A 10119-nucleotide genomic window follows, 5' to 3' on the forward strand; every position below is an offset into this window, starting at 1 on the left:
GGATTCGTCACAACGATAAACAAATTAAAATAAATGTTTCCAATTAGCACGTTCAGTCAGACGTAAACGCTAAAGGAAAACCATATGAAGGATAATCTCTTGTCAAAATCATAACAGTCGGCTGTCAAAAGGCAGCAAATGAAGTTCCACACTTTGCAGACTGTGGTGCAGTAAAGAGCATTCCTCCACACTCAATAAACTCTGTTAGATCAATGTGTCAAAGAGCAGGCTGATAACGCTAAGCCTGGAAATAAATCTTAACCATGGCTAAAATCTTTTCATGTGGTATTACTCACAGGCCATATTCTCTTAAGTACAGTAAACATTGTGATGGGTACTTTGAGCTGCTGGTTCAAGAGGACACTGAAAAGTGGTTTGTGCCTTAAAGAGATAGTTTGGGTTTTGTCAAAAGGTTGTAAGCACTCAATATCTTACCCATGGTTGATGACTCTTTTTGTTTCTTTGATTCGTATGAATCTAGATTACCAGCTTGTCAGTTCTCCGGTGACGTCCCCAGGACAGCACAGCCTGTACACCAGCATGGTAGCTGGTCCCAAAGGCTAAAGCTAATGGCTATTCCGCCAACTCATACTGTCTTGAGCAAAACATCATAGCAGTTTATGCTAATAGTATTTATTTTATTTTATTTTTTTTACTCATAAGTTGTCACATTTATTTGAATGGTTATTTACAGAGAAGTTTGTCACTAGTTACGCAGAAAGTAGAAATTGGAAAGATCATTTGTGTGCCATCAATGATCTTCCTGGGTGAAACACATAAGAATGATATACATGTAGGAAAAGAAATTCAGAACTATGGGAAGTTTAACCTTTATATAAGACATTTAATCTTACAAACACATTTTAATCTAAGTAATGTTTCACATAGGAAGATCACAGGTGCTGCACTTCCTCCGACCTTCATTTTCTGTACAAATAGTCATACTTCTGTGTAAATTAGGGCAAATGTAACAACAGTTTAAAGGGCTTTTAAACAGAGGTTGCATGAGTTGCACCAAGGTTTTTGAAGTTGGAGTTGTACGACCGCAGAAGTCCGCTCTGGTCTTGAGCCCTTATGGACGAGGTGTCTTGCATAATAAGCTAGATCTAAACAGACGGAGGCTAAAACTATGTGAAAGAAGGAAGGGAACGGTCCGAGTGTAACAAATGGAATATTGGAGGCCAGGGAAACTGAGCAAAACAGAGACAGGGAACTCAATGTTAAAAAAAAAACGCACTTGGAAAAAGTTACAAACTGTCATTTTTTTAAAAAGTAAATAATTTTTACTGCAGCTAAGATATTGACTACTTTTAACATTTTAACAAATCCCAACGTCAAAACCCCCAAACTTTTTGTTAAATGTGTGGGGAAAGAAAACTCTGGGGTGAAAGGGTTTTCAGTAGGAATAAAGTCTTTTTTTTAATTAAATAGAACAAGAAGTGAAATGAGGGACAAAAACTCAATTTTTATGTTTTTGGCTAGAGATAATTTTTTACAACTAGATTTATCAAAAAAAAAAAAATTCTGTCCTTCCATTAGTTAATCTTAAAAAGATTTAATAAGTTAAAGCTTTCGTCCGTCAAAACAGAAACAGGGAGTGAAAGCATGGACATGGGTGAGTCATAAGGAATGCCTGAATGTCCAACACCACGGCTCCCTCCATAAATTCCCATCTCTGACGCTTTGCCCTTAAAATAGTGTGCTTCTTTTCAAACAAACACTAAATTTACTTGCTTCATCAGAACAATTTATTGGACTGGATTTAAATATAATAATTTCTCATGATGTTCCAGAAAAAAAATAAAACATGAAACGTAAAAGCGAGCCTGGTACTCAAAGAAATAAATACGTTCAGGGGAGGGAATGATAAGATCTCTGCAAGAATGGAACAAGTTCTGGAAAGGGGCGAAGCTTACATTAAACTCAAGAGACGGCCTCCAGGATTCAGTCTCTTTAGAATTAATTGAATTTGTTTTTTTTTTTTGTTTTTTTTTTCTTTAGCAAGAATAGTCACAAACAATGACAAAGATCCAAAAAACTTCTCAGGCTGTCAATTCTTTTCGGGAAGCAGAAATGTGATCGCAGCAGAGCCGGTCCAAGGCCGTTCTGAGACACAGGGGAGCGGCTCTGAACAGAAGTTGATATTTCAGCTACCATGTCATAGCAATTAGATATTAGACATAACCTTTGCTATGTAACATCTGCAGTCCAGGTGATTGTTTTTTTTTTTGTATGAAGGTGGAGGGCAAACAATACATTTTACTCAGGAAAAAAAAATCTGGCTACATTCAGTTGCATAAAACACTTGAAACATTACAAATTTGCACAAATAGCACTGATGCATGGCTTTTGAGCTCCCAGCAGCCTCCTGTTGGTTGTGGAGCCCTCTGCAGGGGTTTGTCTTGCTTATGCCTTGGGCTGGCTCTGGATCCCAGCCATTTTGTTTCTTAAAAATAAATCACAGGATCTTCTATTGGCTCATTTTAAATTCACTATAATAATTAATCATGAAGAAGTTCAGTGACTGCGCTCTCTAAATTTTTTTTTTCTAATTTTGTGCTGAAAATGAGGAAACAGTAGAGAATTGCAAAACGTGTAAATTTTATGCTGAGTCAGGTAGTGCAGCCATTTAGTTATGCCGGCTGAGCTTTGTTCAAACACAACATCCAATTGCATGCAAACATCTTTTAAGAACAGTACCTTCCTCCTCTCTGTAGCTGACAACATTTTAATACATAAAACAAGAAGGAATCGATAATTTGTATGTTTTGAAGTAAATTATTAAAGAAAAAAAAACACTGACATTTATACCCTGTTTTAACCAAACTACTTTCAACATAAGCAGTAAGAGCTTTCAATGGAAAACGTGCAGATCCAACAAACACTTAAAAAAAATAAAAAAAAGACATCAGAATGGTTTAACATCTGCTCTATATTGATATCTTTATTAACAATCATAGCCACGTTCTCAACAATTGGAGATTTATAAATATATATATATATATATATATTTTTTTTTATTATTTTGATTCATCAAAGTCATCTCAGCACTTATGGCATGATTCCAGTTGTGGGGAGAAAAAAGAAGAACAATCTAAATGTCCTCAGTGCCTCATCAAGCACTCGTGTCCAATCAGCAGTGTTTTCTGTAGAGAGGAAATCCGTTATGTACACGATGGCTTTCTTTGAAGAACCCCTGACGGGAGAGATCAGAGTGAACAACAGGCTTAAAACCATCCTGCGCAGGCCGCCTGACTGATTGTCCGGCCTGACATTTCCACTGACTGCAAGACGCCAGCACCAATCCCGGATATTCCACACACAGATCAAGGTTTAAGCCGTGACTGACGCTCGTCTCTCCATCGTTTTCCCCTCATGTCGGACTCTTCTTGCTGGGGCCGAACGGTGGTGGTAGGGAGCAAACACCGTCCTCCAGGTACATCCACGCCGCAGCGTCCAGAAAGAACGGGGGAGAGGTCAGGGATTTCTGTCCACACACACAAAACCTTTGAGTGTTTAGGCTAAAGCTATGGGGCACCAGGGTTCCCCCCTCACTGAAGCTACATCTGACGACTGGGTCAGGCCCACGCTGGTGTACAGGCTGTCCTGTCCAGGGTATTTCACCGCAGAGCCCGAGCCGGCTCCCTCCCCAGAGGCCGGCAGCACGGACGAGCTGACCTGCAACAGCAGCGAACGCAATGTCAGCTGGGAACGTTATTCAAAATGTATAGCACTAATTTCGAGAGAGATAAGTATAGGTCAGAGATACAGTCGACTTCTGCTGAGAAACACTTCACAGGCTGGATCCAACAAACTTTGCTTACAAAATAGTTCAAGTGTAAACATCTCAAATCTACTTAATGTAAAAAGAACTTCATCATTATCCAGAGTAGGTTTTGATATATATAAAGCTCTACATTTTAAAGCAACCTAGGTATAGTTACCTGTTTAATTATTAACCCTCACTTCAAAAAATAAAAATAGGTCTTTCATCTGGTTATTCATTATTATCTTAGCACAGAGCAAACATTCACCAATATTCAAACTCCTCAGGCCCCTCTGAACATCAGCCCTTAACATAATATTGAAATGACAGGCTTCAAACACGTGTGTAATTTTAAACTAACCTGACTGCAATTCAGTTATTGTTTTAACTTTAATTCAGTAACAGCTGTTGAAATACCTGCAGAACACAGAAACATGCTGTATTTGAACTAATTTGCCAGTGATTTCTCACATGCATAGGAGTTTAGTTGTGTTACTATAGTGACTTGGCTTATGGTTGTATTTTTGTTGTAATTCTATCCATAGTTGTTGATGTAAGTAAAAGAGTAAAACAACATATTTCTGAAAATTACATTAAATTAGCAGATACATAACAGCCATTCATGCATTGTGAATTTTATCACACTCTGTACAGTTCCTATGTTTACTCGATTTACAAAATTACTGCCCATCTCTTTTGGTTTATTGGTTACTGTTAGCAGCTACTTAAATAAGCTTGCTCACTGGCACCTGGGCATTGATAAAGAAAACCCATCTGGATAATGAAATACGTGTTTCCTCTGACAGGTTTAATAATTTAGAAACGTTTTCAGAAGTACAACAGAGAATAAAACAGCTAATTGTGCTTTGTGTATATCTGGGTTGAGATGAAGGCACAAGATTCAAGTGGATAAGCTGTTAACAGAACACATTAGCACCTTTTTAATAGGAGATTTAATTTAAAAACTTTTTTTCTCTTTTAATGAGACAATAAGAAATAATAAAAACCTGAATAGCTGTTTTATGCCTTATGTGATGTCACCAGACACAGGTGACCAATGAAGCTTATTTTTAGGATCATAAATTGTATTTTAATTAAATGATATTTTACAACAGAAATGGCAAGAGAATCAAAAACTAACCATGGCCTGTTGCTATTAAGGTGACAAATAAATAATAAAAGAGTGGTTTGTTTTACAGAAAAGTCTTCTGTGTACATTTAAAATCTGAATTGTGAATAAACAACTTCATAAATTTAACGTATACTAGTCCCAATAACTCTTTATTTTTCAAAGGATTAAAAACCCAAAATGTCATCTGAAAGGAAACTTTATTTCACAGTTAGTTTACCTTCAACCCTGCGCTTTTATGGGTTATTTAAGAGCGCCACTGTAATAAATTCTGCTGTTATGTTGCTACATAATGCTGTTATGTTGCTATAGCCACAAATACAATACAATTAATAACAGAAGCCTATTTAAATTGTGTTTTTTGTGAAAACCTAACATGTGAGTTTGCATTAAGCAAACTGGGAAAGAAAAAAGCATCAGTTGATGAGAAATGTGAAGTTCATATGTATTGTAAAATGGTGACACACGATTTAAGTATACATGCATCACCCTGATGCTTTTAGCAGCATTGCACAAAATATGTGGTTTTGAGACATCTGACTAATACAATTTTAAGTGATGGACTATTATGCTACTTTTTTAAAAAACTACATTCACCGTATTGAAGTTGTGTCCAGTTTTTTTTTGTATCCCCAATAATTATTTCCACCCATTGTGCCTGTTTGTAGCCTGATCTAAATACAGTTTTAACGTATCACAAACAAATTTGCAACACGGTGAAAATCTCTCTCTCCCAATTTCATAGAGTTAAAGCTGGCCCAACAAAGTAAGGCAACCAGACACATCAGTGTCCAGTTTGTTTATGGTAGGGCTTCGCTCCCAGGGCACCATTCTGTCAGAGAGGGTCCTATTCTTTTAAATTGTATTTTAATTGCAGAGATTCTTTAAGCACAAATTTGATTTGTGAGGCGTGTTTGCAAAATAAATGAAAATGTAATCCTTATTTTTCCCCAAAAATATTGTTCAAATCTCTTTGTGTATCTATTATATTCTGAATGCTAAAGTAGGGGCTCTCCAAAGGCTGCATTCATGCAGCCACTATCCTCCATGCAGCTTGTCTACACTGTCAAGACAGCATAAGTTAAAAAAAAAAAAAAAAAAAAAAAAAAAAAAAAAAAAAAGGATCTTACCCCTGACACTTGTGCAGAGGGAGAGCTGGTTTTGGAGCAGTCTTCAGAATTGGATGAGGAGGTGGATGTGGGAGTCATGGAGACAGAGTTGTTGGTGCCTGTCACAGAAACAATAACTACATTATTACACATGGTTTAACAGTTTGCCTAAAGCGTAGGCGCAGGGGAAAAACACCAGCTAAAATCTCACCCGAGGAGCCTTTGTTTTTACTCAAAGTTTTAGGTTTTCTTTTTCGTGTCTGGATTCCCTCTTTCTTCATGGCGAGCGGTCGAGGTACCTGAATTGTGCCAGAAGGAGCAAATTTAACATCAATTGAAGGGTTTTAGTTGGATTTAAGGGAAATGTTTAAATATAATTGAACTCACTCCATGAAGCTTAGTGTAGAGTCCGCACGCGTTGCACACCGGTTCTCCTTCTGCGTTCCTGCGCCACAAGGTCGTTGTGCTGGTCTGACAGTTTGCGCAGGAGAGGCCGATTCTTCTGGAGGTTGACTTGTGGTACACATAGAAAATAAATCATTTTATTTATTTTTATTTTATTGTTTCAACTGTGAAGAAAATCACCGTTCTCCATTAAAATGGCACTTTAGCCCATTCAGACCCAATTTCCTTACAAAAATAGATTTTCTATTGTGATATGCCCTTTAAGTGGACGTCTTTTAACAGCATGCTACTTCACAAGGAGCTCGGTACGTGACATCTAATTTCCCTGTGAAAACTAACCGTAATGGTACTAGGAAGTATTTGTCTCTATTAGATTAAATTGTCAAACATACTTCATGATTTAAAAAAAATTCAAGTGATATGTCTCGATTAGGTTGGCAAAATATATTCAATTTGCGCATAGTTTAACAAACCATTTGCGCAAAAGGAGCAACAGGCTTTGGGGAATTTGGAGATTATTTTTGAGATGAACGGTGCTGATCAGCTCAAGCGATTTACTTTAAAAGTACATTTCCTAACATCTTATTTATTTGACAACGAAACAAGACTAAACCGTGAACGGATAACTATTTTTGCTTTCATCGTTCGCGATGACCTCCAGGAATTGTTCGGGACAATTAGGCAGGAAATTGAGTGCTCAGGCGGCGCCCCTGTCTGTCTGTCTCCTTACCGTCCTTTTCTGCGGTTTAATTAATGGCCGGCTCAGGCCATTCATTTTGCTGTAAAGGCCGCAGGCGTTGCAGAGAAAGTGGCCCGTGCCGTCGCGCCTCCACAGCGGCGTGGAGATGGAGCCGCAGTTCACGCACTCCCTGCTCTCCGCCATGTCGTCCAGGATATCTGAAACTGAGCAGAAACGCAAAGGTTAAAAGAAAGCACGCGTTTATTTTAATATTGTTAAAATATATTTATTTTAATTATTTTTAAAATAGATTTTTTTATTATTAATAATAATTCGTAATTCAGAAATCCGGGCAATATTATATACGATAGCAGAATCCAAAGTAAAATTTGACTAAATAAAAAAAAAGAACGTTTACGTACAAATTAAATAAATGTACACAATTTAACCGTTGATCAATGACTACAGTTTATTATTATTATTATTATTATTATTATTATTATTATTATTATTATTATTATTATTATTATAGTATGCTAACTGTTGCCCACACATAATAAGAATGACAACAAATGGTGGGTGGGGTGGGAGAATTTAAAATGTCTTATCCACTAAAGTACATTAAGATTATATTTCTTGTGAACATATGCTGTAAATAGAATGAATAAGGTGCGATATGTTGTAATATCTTTATTACATTTATTTTTTTTCTTATTTATTCATTAACTTTTTTTTTCTTTTTTTTTTTTTTCTTTTGGACTGAATTAATACCCAAGACCCCCAGTCCTACCCACAACATTATAGAAGTCCTTCCGTTTTCGTTTTGGTCTGACCCCCAACATTCCCAGTAGCCCTCAACAGGTCACCCCATCTGAGACCTTTCTGACCGTCTTCACCAGACCAATAACTTTTTCTCTATTTGGCTTCATTTCAAGCATTTATGCAACGTTAATCATGTTTTTTTTTTAAACGTTATCATCATCATCGCTTGCATTTTTCTCTTACCTCCGTTTGGACCTCTAATCAAAGGCGCACCCCTGCTTTGCAAAGTGTGCAGCATGGTGTTATCGAAAGGTCCCCCGGTCCAAGGTGAGGGCAGCTGAGGTGCCACATAAGGGGAGTATGGGTTAGCGTAGGTCCCACTTAGGGGTCGGGAGAGGCCGTATTGGTCCCTGCTGCTCACATTCAGCGTGTTTGTGTAGCTGCTGTCCCTGGGTGTCCCGTTGTTCATGGGCGGACTCGGAGGATAATGGTACCGGCTGGAGGTGTGTGGGCTTCCTGCGCTGTACGACGACGGGCTCTCCGGGGTGGACTGCGACCACACCGAATGGCTGGAGACTGCGTGGCCGGCCTGCGCGGAACCACCGGCCTGCAGGTAGGAGAGGCTGGAAATCATCGGGTTCACCCGGGAGCTGGGCACGTAGACCGGGGAGTTTGGGCTGGAGTGCATGTAACCAGCGGTGGAGGAATCATATCCAGTCTGGCTCTGGGCTGCGGCGATTGCCAAAGTTTGGTACATGTCGGCGGGGTCCACCAGCAGGCTTGCCTTGTGCGCTCCGGCGGAGAGAACAAGCTTGCTCCCCTGATCCAAGTCCGTAAACAGCGGGATGTCCTCGCCGGCGGTCGCAGCGTTGCCGTGATGTCCGAAGTGAAGGTAGGGATGCAGCGACCTGCCGTCCGGGCGGCGGTGGCCCAGAGCGTCGAGCTCGCTCGGAGGCGTGGGCCCGTCCCTCCTGCTGCTGTCACCGGGCAGGTAGCTCTGCTCGGCCGGCGAGCCTGGGCTGCTGGAAACTTCTCGCTTGACCATGGACCAGCTGTTTTCACCCAGGTCCATCCAGGAGCACTTTCCATACACAAAGTACTAAAAAAAAAAAAAAACTATCAGAGGGCAGTGTACCCTGTAAGAAAAAGAAATGAAAGTGTAAGGGAACCATCAAGTAGATTTCAAATTATAATCCATCCTTTAAAGTAATATTAGGGTCATCCTGCAATGACTGCTGTGCGAACATCAAGCGCCCGTAAAAGGTTCATCCGTGTCAAATAGCTCCACTCCCACTCACAAGTTTACCCACATCGCAGATAGGAAACAAAACGCAATATGTCTTCACAGCAACAGAGATAACCGTTTGATAAGACCTTAAAAGAGATAAGGGCCGAGCGATAAAACAATACCCCCGAAATGATGAGTTCATTCCCGCTGCGCTCACCAACTCGGTCGGATGTTTGAACCCAAATGAGGAGACAGAAAGAAAAGGGATAAAAGAAAAAAAAACACGCAACAAGACGCCTGTACCTTCTACTTGTTTGCCATAAAGTCGCTGAAGTTTCTCAATACTGCGCTGCTGCTGTTGCCGCTGCTGCTTCTTCTCCTGGGAGTAATGGGAAGCGTCGGTGCGCTCTGACTGGGTTTATGAGGGGAGGCGCTTCCAGCGGCGGCGGCCGAAGGGGGAGGACCAATCAGGTTGCCGCGGAGGAGCTGCTGGGAACTCGGTAGGGGTGCCAGCCTGTGAGCTCCTCCAATCAATCACACCGAGAAACAACCGAGAGGCCGGGGAAAAGAGAAACTCGATCGCGACTAAAACTTTGAATTCAAGATGCAATCAGAGAGAGGTTAAAGATTGAGTCTCCGTTTTTATTTTTTTACTCATTAACCTGCTTGATTATTACTATAATTATTTTTTAAGCGATAGAATGTTTAATTCTTTTTTCATGTAAAGTCTGGTAACGTTTATTTTGCTGTACGACATCATATTATATTAAACTTAATGTAACGCATTGTTGCAGAAATGTAACTGTTTTAAAATCGTCAGATAAATTATGGTAGACTTGGATTCTTCATCCACCTACCATAATTTATTTTTTAAATCGTATATGGAGGCTTTATATTATTTCATATCTGAATGAGCTGTAAAACTGCGTTTTCTATCTATCTATCTATCTATCTATCTATCTATCTATCTATCTATCTATCTATCTATCTATCTATCTATCTATCTATCTATCTATCTATCTATCTACAAATTATATATCG

General features: G+C 39.4%; 1 protein-coding gene across 2 annotated transcripts; it reads right to left on the reverse strand.

Moving 5' to 3' along the window:
• Positions 1-1725: 1725 nt before the first annotated feature.
• On the reverse strand, positions 1726-9754 carry gata6 (GATA binding protein 6). 2 transcript variants are annotated; one of them, XM_014998300.2, is made up of 7 exons: positions 9382-9754; positions 8094-8949; positions 7140-7312; positions 6392-6517; positions 6216-6303; positions 6026-6123; positions 1726-3678 (listed from the first exon to the last, which is right to left on the reverse strand). In XM_014998300.2, the coding sequence occupies exons 2-7, from the start codon at positions 8920-8922 to the stop codon at positions 3517-3519; spliced, it is 1476 nt and encodes a 491-aa protein (XP_014853786.1). In that variant the 5' UTR covers positions 8923-8949; positions 9382-9754; the 3' UTR covers positions 1726-3516. The 2 variants fall into 2 exon arrangements, with proteins under 2 accessions (XP_014853786.1, XP_014853785.1); XM_014998299.2 differs by having other exon boundaries at positions 8094-8986; positions 9382-9753.
• Positions 9755-10119: the final 365 nt, after the last annotated feature.

This window comes from Poecilia mexicana, unplaced genomic scaffold, assembly GCF_051168715.1.
Source record: "Poecilia mexicana isolate PSO_F unplaced genomic scaffold, ASM5116871v1 scaffold_17, whole genome shotgun sequence".
NCBI classification, from domain to species: domain Eukaryota; kingdom Metazoa; phylum Chordata; class Actinopteri; order Cyprinodontiformes; family Poeciliidae; genus Poecilia; species Poecilia mexicana.

What these genes read in the sequence shown, in the direction of transcription:
- gata6 (XM_014998300.2), bottom strand. Translation starts at nt 8,922, where the DNA reads ATGGACCTGGGTGAAAACAGCTGGTCCATGGTCAAGCGAGAAGTTTCC. An exon ending in TAAAAACAAAGGCTCCTCGG is followed by an intron (nt 6,124 to 6,215) that starts GTGAGATTTTAG and finishes TTTCTGTGACAG; the next exon opens with GCACCAACAACTCTGTCTCC. An exon ending in CCTCTGCACAAGTGTCAGGG is followed by an intron (nt 3,679 to 6,025) that starts GTAAGATCCTTT and finishes CTGCTGTTGCAG; the next exon opens with GTCAGCTCGTCCGTGCTGCC.